We start from the raw sequence: 12,564 nt of genomic DNA on the forward strand, positions 1-12,564 counted from the left end.
ACATCATCAAAATTGTTTTATGGTGATACGTCTGTTGCTAAAAACTCTCTTACGAAATCTCTTAATATTTCGGGGAGGTATCATTCATGTTTTTGGGTGTGTGAGTTTGGTTGTTCACTAGAGATTGGGATGTTTGAGGCCAGGGTCAGGGAAGTCGATCAGTGGGAGAACTCAGAGTAGCCTTAATGTTCTGTTTATTAGTTTCTGTTACCAGTCAGTATGTAACTCTGGTTATGGTGAGTGATGCAGTGTTTGGGACCTTGGGGCACAATTATTCAATTAATTGTTGTCTTTGAGGTTTCTTATGATAGGTACATTGGGTCTTAGAATAGTTTTATAGAACCTTTAGCATCTATACTATATGAATAATTTTTATTTTTCCTGGGTATGTAATACAAGCAGGTTATACCCACCTTGTGACAGTGAGCTAATAGTTTCTTTTAGTTCTTGTCCTAGCATTTTCCTTATTTTTACTTTTGAGTTTCAGCATCTTGCTATTTCTTCTGTTGCTCTTTTTTTCCTAAGCATACCCACGAAACTCCTACTTGATCGTCATAATTTACTGAGGACTAACGCCTCTAGCTCTTTTCTCGGATGATTTGCAGAACTAAAAGGATTTTGGGAAGAAGGCTTCTCTTAACTTTTATTACTATATTACTTAATGGTTAAGAGGAAATTGTCTCAGTTTTTTGAATGTCTGACTACTGTTCACAGGGTAAGATGATCATGCAGGATAAACTAGAGAAAGAGAGGAATGATGCTAAGAATGCAGTAGAAGAATATGTGTACGAAATGAGAGACAAGCTGAGTGGTGAATATGAGAAGTTTGTGAGTGAAGATGTAAGTATGTGCCGCCGTGTGTCTGCTCATTTTGTGTCTTCTGGGAGGATCCTTAAATGTACTTACAAGTGATGTTTTGCATCTGTAGGTATACAGTAAAATGATTAAAAATATTTTTTGGGGGGCAGTTTTATATTGTGTTTTTATATAGTATTGGTGGAGTGTTTCCTAAAGGTTAGTCTTTGTGCATCACTTTTTTTGGTGTGTCACTTTTTGATACACTTGCATGCTATAATTTACCTAGGATTTTTCTTTAAAAAAAGCTCACTTTTCTCCTGATGCTTATTTTAACTCACTTGTTAGAAAAAGATTTACGTATAATTGACATATCATTTTAGTTGTTTCAGATGTGCAGCATAATGATTAGATGTTTATATACGTTGTAAAATGATTACCATCAGAAGTCTAAACATCTATCACTACACATACTTGATTTTTTTTCTTGTGATGAGAACTTTTAAGATTTATTCTCTTAGTTGCTTTCAATACAGTGTTATTTACTCTTAACACACTTATTTTTAAATATACTTTTTAATTCTGAAATTTTCAAACATATCCAAATGTCTCCTACAGTGGAGAAAATAATGTAATAAACCCCCTTGTACCTATAAAACAAAATAAGATTGTGTCAGTCTTGTTTCCTATATCCCCATCTCCCAACTACCTCATGTTTTAATGAAAATCCAGATGTATCATGGTCTGTGACTGTTTCTTTATTCCTGAATCAACTAATTTTTGATCGACTTAATTGTACAATTGTTTCCTTCATCTTTAGGACCGTAACAATTTTACCTTGAAACTAGAAGATACTGAAAATTGGTTGTATGAGGATGGAGAAGACCAGCCAAAGCAAGTTTACGTGGATAAATTGGCTGAATTAAAAGTAAGTGATTCTTGAAAGCGAAATGTTGTACTTTGCATGGAGAACACCTCAAAATTCTAATTCTCATGTTAAATGAAGGCAGGTTGAAAGTGATTGAAAAGCTATACTTTTTATCACTTAGTTTCACTTTTTTTTTTTAACTTGATGATAACAAAACAATTTTTCTGAAAATTGAGTTCAGACATAAAATGTTTCACTGAATTGGAGCTTGAGTGTGTTCTTAATGTCAAGAAATTGAAAGACTAACAGGATGTATTCCTGTCCTCTAACAGGCAGTGGCAGTGCAGTTGGAGCAGGGCTGTGTATATACAGCTTCGATTCTCAATAGAGCAGAAGTGACTGGTTTTGTATGTAAAGAAGTGATAGTTACACTTCAGAGTTAAAAGTCCAAAGAATTATTTAAAAAGTTGAGGCCTCTTGTTTGGAAAAAGATGCAAGTACGCAAGAACTTTTTCCATTTCTGTGGTTACTTAGTTTCTTGCTAAACTATTCCATTGTTGACTAACCTTTGGAATGGAATTGCTCAGGGACAGTAAGCACATGCAGTTGCCTGTCATTCTGGCAAGAATGTTAAGGGTCTCCAGTGAGATCCTGCTCATTGAGTTTTTTTATTTACTTTTTTTTTATGGGACTTGTTTAACACATGGAAGGAGACAGAATAATAGCTTCAGCTGTTGTCAGCTTATATCCAGTTTTGGTCCATATCTGCTCCTTTCCACTTCCAGTTATTCTTAAGCAAGTCTCTTAGGTTATAGTTAACCCCAGAATATATCAATGTGTATTTAAAAGAAAATATAACCTTATGCTGTACCATTATCACATGTGTAAAAATTCCTTAACATCACTATTAATATCACCATATGTTCAGTCAGTTTTGAGGTTCCAGTTGTTTCATAAATTATGTTTTAGCTTCTTTGACTCAGGATCCAAATAGGGCCCATACACTGTGTTGATATATCTCTTAAATCTGTATCCGTAGTTCTCCTTCCATCAGTTTCTCTTTCTTTACTTAGTTGATGAAAAAACTGAATCATTTGTCCTGGAGAATTTATTCCCAGTCTATATTTTACTCCTTTTCACCCCTTTGGTGTTTTATCTTATTGGTAAATTTATGGTTAGAGCTGGAGGCTTTGTAAGATACAGATTTAAACATTTTTGGCAAGTGTACTTCCTATCCAGTGTTTTATATCACTGTCAGGAGGCATCTCATTTTTGGTTGTCTCCCCAGTGTATTTTGAGAACTAGGGTTCAGGTGACAAGTTGAAGTGGCTCCACATGGAACAGAATTGATGTATATTCTAATGAAGCCTGAGGATACTATTTCGACCGTCTGGGGAAAAATATTCAACTTCTTATATATAGAACACAGAGATTAAATGAATTTTAATTCATAATCAATCTTAGTAGAAAAATACTGCTTTTGTTAGTTTAAACTCCCCTGTGAAGAATTTGTATATTCTCTCTTCTAATAAGAATCTAGGTCAGCCTATTAAGATGCGATTCCAGGAATCTGAAGAAAGACCAAAATTATTTGACGAACTAGGGAAACAAATCCAACAGTATATGAAAGTAATCAGCTCTTTCAAAAACAAGGTATCTTTTCTTTTTTTCCTCTTCCCTACTAATGTTTTGGTAGAATTCTGAGACATTTTCATAGCAGTTTTTTCTGTTATTTAATAACATTGTTTTCTTTTTGGATGTTAATGTCATATAATATTTTATTTAACCTTATTAACAACTGGGATTTGCTGCTTCTCTTTAGTAAGGAGACTCAGTAATTGAGCAGTATTACTCAGTTTCCTTTTCTTGTTATGAAATGTTTCATTAGTGACTTAACTTGCTCTAGTCTGGTCTTAGAACACATTAGACAAATAATTTAGTTTGTAGGACTGTTTCAACAATAAACTATGGGTATCATTTTCTTGAGTACTATATGATACTCCAAAATATATTATATCATTAAATCTACACAGTACGTTTATGAAATAGGTGGTTTAATCCTTACCCAGGTTACTCTTGGGGGAGCTGGGATTTGGCCTGTGGTCTGGGTTGCTCTCAGACTTTGGTCAATAGTTTGGTTAATTCTGCTTTTATACTCTAGGTTCTTGATGTATTGTCAGTGTTTAGTTCAGTTCAGTTGCTCAGTCGTGTCCAACTCTTTGCGACCCCATGAACGGTAGCATGCCAGACCTCCCTGTCCATCACCAGCTCCCAGAGCCTACCCAAACTCAGGTCCATTGAGTCGGTGATGCCATCCAACCGTCTCATCCTCCATCGTCCCCTTCTCCTCCTGCCCTCAATCTTTCCCAGCATCAGGGTCTTTTCCAATGAGTCAGCTCTTTGCATCAGGTGGCCAAAGTATTGGCGTTTCAGCTTCAACATCACTCCTTCCAGTGAACACCCAGGACTGATCTCCTTTAGGATGGACTGGTTGGATCTCCTTGCAGTCCAAGGAACTCTCAAGAGTGTTCTCCAGCACCACAGTTCAAAAGAATCAATTCTTTGGCGCTCAGCTTTCTTTATAGTCCAACTCTCACATCCATACATGACTACTAGAAAAACCATAGCCTTGACTAGATGGACCTTTGTTGGCAAAGTAATGCCTTTGCTTTTTAATATCCTGTCTAGGTTGGTCATAACTTTGCTTCCAAGGAGTAAATGTCTTTTAATTTCATGGCTGCAGTCACCATCTGCAGTGATTTTAGAGCCCCCAAAAATAAAGTCAACCACCGTTTCCCCATCTATTTGCCATGAAGTGATGGGACCTGATGCCATGATCTTAGTTTTCTGAGTTTTGAGCTTTAAGCTAACTTTTTCACTCTCTTTCACTTTCATCAAGAGGCTCTTTGGTTCTTCTTCACTTTCTGCCATAAGGGTGGTGTCATCTGCATGTAAGAAACTTAAATATAATAAACTAAGCTTTCTAAAAAGATGAATTTTAAAATTTTACTTCTGAAAGGATTCTTTTAAAAAACTGTATTCATAATTATTTTGTTTCTTAACTTCGATACCTAAACCTCCAGTCTCATATCTAATGACATGGCCTTTTTTTGCATTGTAAAATTATATTTATTTATTTGCAAAATTATATTTATAAGATTTTGTGTAAAGCATGTGTTGTTTATACTGTTGAAACCTTTTAATTGCCACCTTGTGTATTCCTTTTGACCTTGAAATGCATTTTCTCTGTGTTAAAAATTGAGGTTACTTTCCTTTATTGAATTTTTAGGGAATTGAATGTATAGCTTGTGAGGCTAGATGGACTTCATTTTCGGAAAGATTGTAGCTTTTTGGAAGATGCTGAAGAACTAGGCAGTATTTGAGTAGGGACTGTATTATTCTTTGATGCTTGTCTGGTTGGCTTCTGGTTATAGGAGGACCAGTATGATCATTTGGATGCTGCTGACATGCTGAAGGTGGAAAAAAGCATGAATGAGGCCATGGAGTGGATGAATAACAAGCTGAATCTGCAGAACAAGCAGAGTCTGACCATGGATCCAGTTGTCAAGGCAAAAGAGATTGAAGCTAAAATTAAAGTAATTCATGATTTTAAAGATTTAATAGTTTTTTCTAGTCGGTATTATTAATAGAGAATTTCATTACTCCATCTTTGGTTACATCTTGGGGATAGGATAAGAGAGGGTGGGCTTTGATTTTAGTATGCTATGTAAAATTACAAAAACCACTGTTTTCTCTCCTGTTGTTTTAGGAGCTGACGAGTATCTGCAGCCCTATAATTTCAAAGCCCAAACCCAAAGTGGAACCTCCAAAAGAGGAGCAAAAAAATGCAGAGCAGAATGGACCAGTGGATGGACAAGGAGACAACCCGGGCCCTCAGGCTGCTGAGCAGGGTACAGACACAGCTGTGCCTTCGGATTCAGACAAGAAGCTTCCTGAAATGGACATTGATTGATTCTAACAATTGTTTATATTAAAACAGACTATTATAAAGCTTTAAGTTGTCAACTTTGTTCTAAATATCAACTAGAGCAATTAAATACTGGAGATTTCTTAGTCAGTTTTTAGGGGACTTGAGGGGGAGGGGATATCAGTAATGTATGGAGCATTTTGACTTCTAAATAGTTAGATACAGAAATGAAGTGCATTGTATCTTTTTCATAATGGTACTATTTAGAAGCCCAGTTAGTCTTACTGAGCTTATGCTTCACTCCTTTTATGTTTAATCATGCTTATACAAAGAGAAGTTTGTTTTAGAAAGTTGAGCTATAGCACAGGCTATACCTAGCTATCAAGCAAACTTTTTGTTATGACATAAATGACAGGAACTCTTAATTGTGCTTAAAAATTCTGCTGTGGAGGTTGCCACAAAGGCTCCCCGCCTGGTGTGGGGATGGGGGAGGGATCTCCCTCTGTTTCTGAGGGCTAGAGCATGGCGTAGATTAACGTAGAACAACAAAGGTGTGCTCTGAGCTTCACGTGTCACTCCGCTCCCCTGGGACCCCCCCCTCCCCCAATCTTCCCATCTTTCCCAGATAAAAGGGGTTCCCATTACAAATGCCGTGTGTTGCTCTTGGGGAAATAGACCCTTTCACCTGGAGCAGGTTGTTAACTGAGGATTTTAAACCTGGAGGTTCTTCCTGAGAATGTATATTTCTGAAAGTATGTTCATTAATATCCCAAGCATCAAAGTCTAAATAATTTTCTCTTCAGAAGGTTAGAATTGGGTAGATGTATTGTTGGATATAGGCATGGTAAATTTAACTGAGGGGTTGATTCTTGTTAATTATGGTATAAAGATTTGTATCCTGGCCTGCTTGTTCAGGTGAGAGATATTCTGTGTAAATTTGAGGTATAGCGTGAAGTCTTAGGACAAGAGTTAAGTTCTTTTTTGGCTCATTCACAGTCACTTCTGTGTTAAGCGTTAACATCTGTCATGAATCTGCCAATGTGTATGTGTTAAACGGCTGACAGACTGTACAAAAAACTAAGATGCACTGGATTGTACTGGATGAGTCTGAAGTTAGTGTTTGTGGTGCCTGACTTCAGCAGTGCCTCATTCTTGCTCTGCGGTCACCGTCAGGAGCGCCAGAGCATTCCCTGTGGCAGTGCTTTGGGCGGTGTTGATAGGAGTGAGGCATTTGGGGAACTCTAAGGGAAACCTGTAGTATATTAGAGCCCAGAGCTGGTCCTTGCCCTAGAAACTGTTACAAGCTTTGTTGGTTACATTTTGGACCTTTGTAATAATTGTTAATCTGTATAACAGAGTGCTTCTCTGTTACTTTTGACTTAATGTTGTTAGAAATAAGAGTATACCTTGCATATTTAGAATGAGTTGCTGTCCATCTCTGCACTAAAAAATTCAGACTGTTATAAGCTCTTAAGTCCTGTACAGAAACGTTGCTTAGAGGAGGAAGGTGGAAGTGTATTTATGTTGGTGTGTAAGCATGCATGGAAGCCTCACAGCACCAGGACTTGGCCCTGTTCTTAGAACATCCTTTGTCCATTCTCTACCTGTCCAGCTTCAAGAGTTCAGCTGGCCTGCTGTGAGGCCAGGAGCTACTTTGGGGTGCTGGCTGCAGGATTAAGCCAATGCTTATGCAACTTGACTCAGTCCTTAATGGCCATTTCTTCTAAAAATTTTCTTTTGTGTGTGGGGAGGGTGTGGGACTTGGGATGGGGTTGAATTTGAGGTTTAAACTAGAATTAAGATGATGTGGTCTTCTTGCTCTCTGTTTAGACAGGCTTGCAGACCAATTGAATTTACATGGAGACCAGACCAGAGAGTAACAGTTGATGACTTGTGTGCAGACAAACATTTATCCAGGTTGCATTATCTAAATTGGTTTGTTAAAGCTCCAGGTTACATTCTTACACAAAGAAAAACATTCAGTAAACATGAGACAAGTTTAGGAAAACTTAATAAAAAGAAACCTGTCTTACACGCTTAAGGAATGGTTTTCTTAATTTCATAATTGTGTGTGTGTGTCTGTGTTTTCAATAAAAAATTTTCTCTGGAGGGTAGCTAAATTCCAAGTTGTTAACTTTTGTCAGTGATCTCCATTCTGAAGAACATTCAAGGCTCAGCACATTGGGTGGCAGGAAGTAGTTCTCTTTCCATACTCAACTCTCCCATGCTGAGTCTCAGCCCAGTTCTCTGGTTTAGGAATCCTTACCTTGTTCCTGTAACTGGGCCTTACTTTGAGGGTTTTTACAATAGCAGAAGGTGAGTTATGGCCCCATGAAGGCCAGTGCCAGGACTGATGCCTGCCCCTTCAGAGAACAGGACATGGCCCAGAATGTGCTTTCAACAGTGACTACCATGATAGTCGCAGTAGTGTGCACGTGCCTGTGTGTGTTGTTGTCTATGTGGGGTGGTGGTGAGTGCTGAAAGGGGATGAAGCCATCAGAAGCGACCGTAAGTGTACAAAGCATGGCTTTCCTGTAGTTCGGCCACTTAATAGTCCCAGTGCTAGGCCTACCAAGAGAGCCGGTACTCGCCACCTTGAAGTGTTTGGAGTAAAGTTGCTTTTCTCTGGGCCTCTGGGAGAAGAGTGGACACCTGCTGGTGTGAGTGGGAAGCCTGGGCCCAGCCAGGCAGCTACTGATTATCCAGAGTGTAGCCATTTTATAGGCATGTTGGGAGTTGCATGGAGAGTATAGCAGACCTGTTTACTGGGGAGAGGTACCAGCATTCTTCTATGTCACTGGGGAAGAGGGTGTTGGAGGCAGAGCTAGGGCTGGTGTTGAAGGTTTTACAACGGGGCAGCTTCAGATTAATGTGAAGAACTTTCACAGCTCCCATGGGGTTGGTGAGGATTCACACAGGCTTTAGACCACTGACCTCTGAGATGCTTTGCAAGCATCTTAAGGGGTTTTTGTAGGGGAACTGTCAGAGGTGAAAGACGTGGTAGGGCTTGCTAGGGCCGAGAGACTGGAGTCTGGGTGTGGAGCACTGGGCTTCTAGCCTGAGAGTGACAGTGTTTTAGGGATGCTCGTGTGGTATGTGCAGAGTGAGTGGGACCTGGGGGAAGTTGGAGGTAGTAGAACTTTTAAAATCCATGTTTTAGGGTTGTGAACCAAAAGAAGGGGTAAATGGTAAGTCTTGGTGCTGGAGGAAAAGGGAAGATGGAAAGTGATTAAAAAAAAACCACCATGCTGTTAGAAGCAGGGGGAGTAGCCAGTCTTCATGGGCTAATGACAAGGGCACGCAGGCCAGGATTCAAGGACCAATTGGCGTATTATTGATCTGGCTTTTGGTAATACACTCTATATTTGGTTGATTTCAATCAGTTTAAGTGGCTTTAACAGATCATTTCTTACGTAAAATTTGTCAGTTACAAAACAGTATGCACAATTTCTCATTTGGAAAGAACATGGAATGTGTTTGCATAAAAGTAAAATCTGGCTAGATGTTTCAGAATGAAATGGGGTTTTCTGAAGGTGGGATTGGAGTGATTTTTTGTTAGGAAATTTTTGCTTGTTTGTGTTTTCTAAGATTTCTGTAATAAGCGTTTTGGAGTCTTTAGAAGTGTATTTGATTGATTTTTAGACTTTGTTTTGTTTTGCTCTATTTTTGTATTTGTTTGGTTGCATCAGGTCTTAGTTGTGGCTCATGGGGTCTTTGATCTTTGTGGTGGCATGCAGGATCTTTTCAGTTGTAGCAGGCATGTGAACTCTTAGTTGTGGCATGTGGGATCTAGTTCCCTGACCAGGGATCAAATCTGACTTGGGAGTGTGGAGTCCTAGCCACTGGACCATGAGAGAAGGTCCCTAGAAGTATATGTTAAGAAGAATGGCTCCAAGGTTTCAAAGCTGGAATAAAGGACGCAATGGACAGATGAAGCTCCTGGTCTGTAGGAGTCAGTGCAGATACTCCTGGCAGTCTGGATAAGGTTAGGAAGTTGTAGAACATGGAACAGGGATCCTGTAGCTACAGCTGCTGTGGAAGGAAGCTTTGGAAGTCAGGGTGTGTTCCTGCCTTAGGGAGTAAAGGATGGTTTTTTGGCTGTGTCAGGAAGAAGTGGGGGCTTCAAAACAAGGAGCTGCCAGAGGGGAATGACCATGCCTCAGGTAGGGCTTGAGGGAGTTAGGGAGGAGGGAGTTTGAGAAGTGAGAGGCAGCAATGGCTGGTGGAGTTAGTGGCTGTGGGGTTGCTTCAGGAACATGCAGTGAGGCCTCAGGTGGAGGAGAGCATTTGGTCAGGAAGCTTAAGCCTAGTTAAGGGATCAACTTGGGGAGGAAGAAAGTTAGGCAGCATCCTAGGCCCACTGTCCTGTGTGCAAATGGGGAGAATTTGCACCAGTTACCTGGAGACTGGCATTCCTTCCCTGGGTAGTGCTCCCTTGCTTCTGGCTGGAGCAGCTCTGGGATATGACCCTCGCTGCCCTGGTCATCTGAGCTGGGTACTGCAATTTGGGGCAGGTGTCATAGTGTAGAAAAGAAGGAGGAGACCTCTTAAGCAGCAGGCTAGAGGCAAAATGGGAAAATGGCCACGTTGGGGTAGAAGCACCAGGAGGATAAAGGAGGGAGTGTGTTTCTGGTGGATCAGAGAAGGGAGGACCTCAGAGCATATGAGCCAAATACAGAATGCTTTTCCAGGTCTGTCCAATATACACAAGCAACTGCCAGGCTAATCCTGACCTTGTCATTCTGGTTTTGATACGGTGTTAAGGGCAGGGAGGGACAGTAGGGGAAATACATACTTCTAACCTGGGATTTGCTGGTTTCAAAAACAACCCACAGAAAAAAATATATAGACAGCTGTGTTTGGGGCCCTTTTCCATTGGTTGGGTCTGTGTTTACATCCTTCAAAGGTCAGGTGAACTTGTAAGATTTGGAGTCCTGGATCACGGAGGATCAAAATTCGTATCACAAGTAAGCAGGCCCTTACCACGTACATTGTTTTTTCTATGTGCATTTTAAAATAGACTATTCAGTCAAGACTTGGCTAAATGCCTAGGGGAGAGAAAACGGAACACACTTGGAAAACAGTCTCAGTGACTCAGCGAAGCATTGTAAATCCTGGTGAAGCATTTCTGAGGATGAGCTGAATTTAGTAGATGTTTCAAAAAAGGGTGGCCCAAATGATAGTGTGTCTTTGAGCAATGCTGGTGGACAGGCCTCTAGGACTCACATGAGACTGCCGTGAGGCCCAGGAGGGTTGTGTGGGATAGAACTTAAAAATTGAGAGCGTACATGCAGTCCTAAATGAAGCTGAGTGAGGGGCCTTTCCTCTGTGTCTTGTCCTTATCTGTATTTTCCAACTGAAGGATGGATCCTGCCTTGTTCACCACTGCCCCGGGCAGCCAGCGTGAAGCACGGGATTCTTGAATCCACACGTACAATATTTTCAGTGAATAAAAACATGAGAACTATTTGAAAACATTGAACTCTTTGTGGATGAGGAAAGGGTCAAAGCAGGCAAAGCTCACAGAGAAGGTGGATGGCGGAGCCAGGAATCCCTACTATGGTTTTTCCAGTAGTCATGTACAGATGTGAGATTTGGACCATAAAGAATGGCTGAGCACTGAAGAGTTGATGCATTCAAACTGTGGGGCTGGACAAGACTCACAGGAGGATCAAACCAGTTAATCCTAAAGGAAAACAGTCCTGAATGTTTACTAGAAGGATTGATGCTGAAGCTAAAACTCCAATACTTTGGTCATCTGATGGGAAGAGCCAACTCATTGGAAAAGACCCTGATGCTGGGAAAGATTTAGGGCAGGAGGAGAAGGGGGTAGCAGAAGATACAATGGTTAGATAGCGTCATTGACTCAATGGACATGGATTTGAACAAACTCTGGGAGATAGTGAATAGAGTACGTCAAGGTTGTATATTGTCACCCTGCTTATCTAACTTACTACATGCAGAGTACATGAGAAAAGCTGGGCTGGATGAAGCACAAGTTGGAATCAAGATTGCCAAGAGAAATATCAATAACCTCAGATATGCAGATGACACCACCCTTATGGCAGAAAGCGAAGAATTAAAGAGCCCCTTGAAAGTGAAAGAGGAGAGTGGAAAAGTTGGCTTAAAACTCAGCATTCAGAAAACTAAGATCATGGCATCCGGTCCCATCACTTCATGGGAAATAGATGGGGAAACAGTGGAAACAGTGTCAGACTTTATTTCTGGGGGCTCCAAAATCACTGCAGATGGTGACTGTAGCCATGAAATTAAAAGATGCTTGCTCCTTGGAAGAAAGCTATGACCAACCTAGACAGCATATTAAAAAGCAGAGACATTACTTTGCCAACACAGATCCGTCTAGTCAAGGCCATAGTTTTTCCAGTAGTCATGAATGGATGTGAGAGTTGGACTATAAAGAAAGCTGAGTGCCGAAGAATTGATGCTTTTGAACTGTGGTGTTGGAGAAGACTCTTAAGAGTCCCTTGGACTGCAAGGAGATCTGTCCAGTCCATCCTAAAGGAAATCAGTCCTGAATATTCATTGGAAGGACTGATGCTGAAGTTGAAACTCCAATACTTTGGCCACCTGATGTGAAGAACTTACTCATTGGAAAAGACCCTGATGCTGGGAAAGATTGAGGGCAGGAAGAGAAGGGGAGAACAGAGGATGAGATGGTTGGATGGCATCACTGATGGGATGGACATGAGTATGAGTAGGCTCCATGAGCTGGTGATGTACAGGGAAGCCTGGTGTGCTGCAGCCCATGGGGTTGCAAAGAGTCAGACACGACTAAGCGACTGAACTGAGGGAAGCCTGTAGTGCTGCTGTCCATGGTGTCACAAGGGGAGTTGGACATGACTGAGTGACTGAACAATAACAAATAATCTTCTGGAAAAGTGTGTGCCTGGAATATGGGGCTTTTACCTCCCCCAAAACAATAACGCTGCATACTGCGTTATCTGGAGTAGCA

General features: G+C 40.6%; 1 protein-coding gene across 1 annotated transcript in view; it reads left to right on the top strand.

Moving 5' to 3' along the window:
- Positions 1–7,632, top strand: part of HSPA4 (heat shock protein family A (Hsp70) member 4) — a 52,898-nt gene extending 45,266 nt beyond the window's left edge. The window contains exons 15-19 of the mRNA XM_005890419.3: positions 715–840; positions 1,616–1,723; positions 3,197–3,316; positions 5,098–5,259; positions 5,433–7,632. Of these exons, the coding sequence (XP_005890481.1) occupies positions 715–840; positions 1,616–1,723; positions 3,197–3,316; positions 5,098–5,259; positions 5,433–5,636 (720 nt within the window). The 3' untranslated portion in view covers positions 5,637–7,632. The remainder of the gene's footprint in view (positions 1–714; positions 841–1,615; positions 1,724–3,196; positions 3,317–5,097; positions 5,260–5,432) is intronic.
- Positions 7,633–12,564: the final 4,932 nt, after the last annotated feature.

Source organism: Bos mutus, chromosome 7, assembly GCF_027580195.1.
Source record: "Bos mutus isolate GX-2022 chromosome 7, NWIPB_WYAK_1.1, whole genome shotgun sequence".
Taxonomy (NCBI): Eukaryota; Metazoa; Chordata; class Mammalia; order Artiodactyla; family Bovidae; genus Bos; species Bos mutus.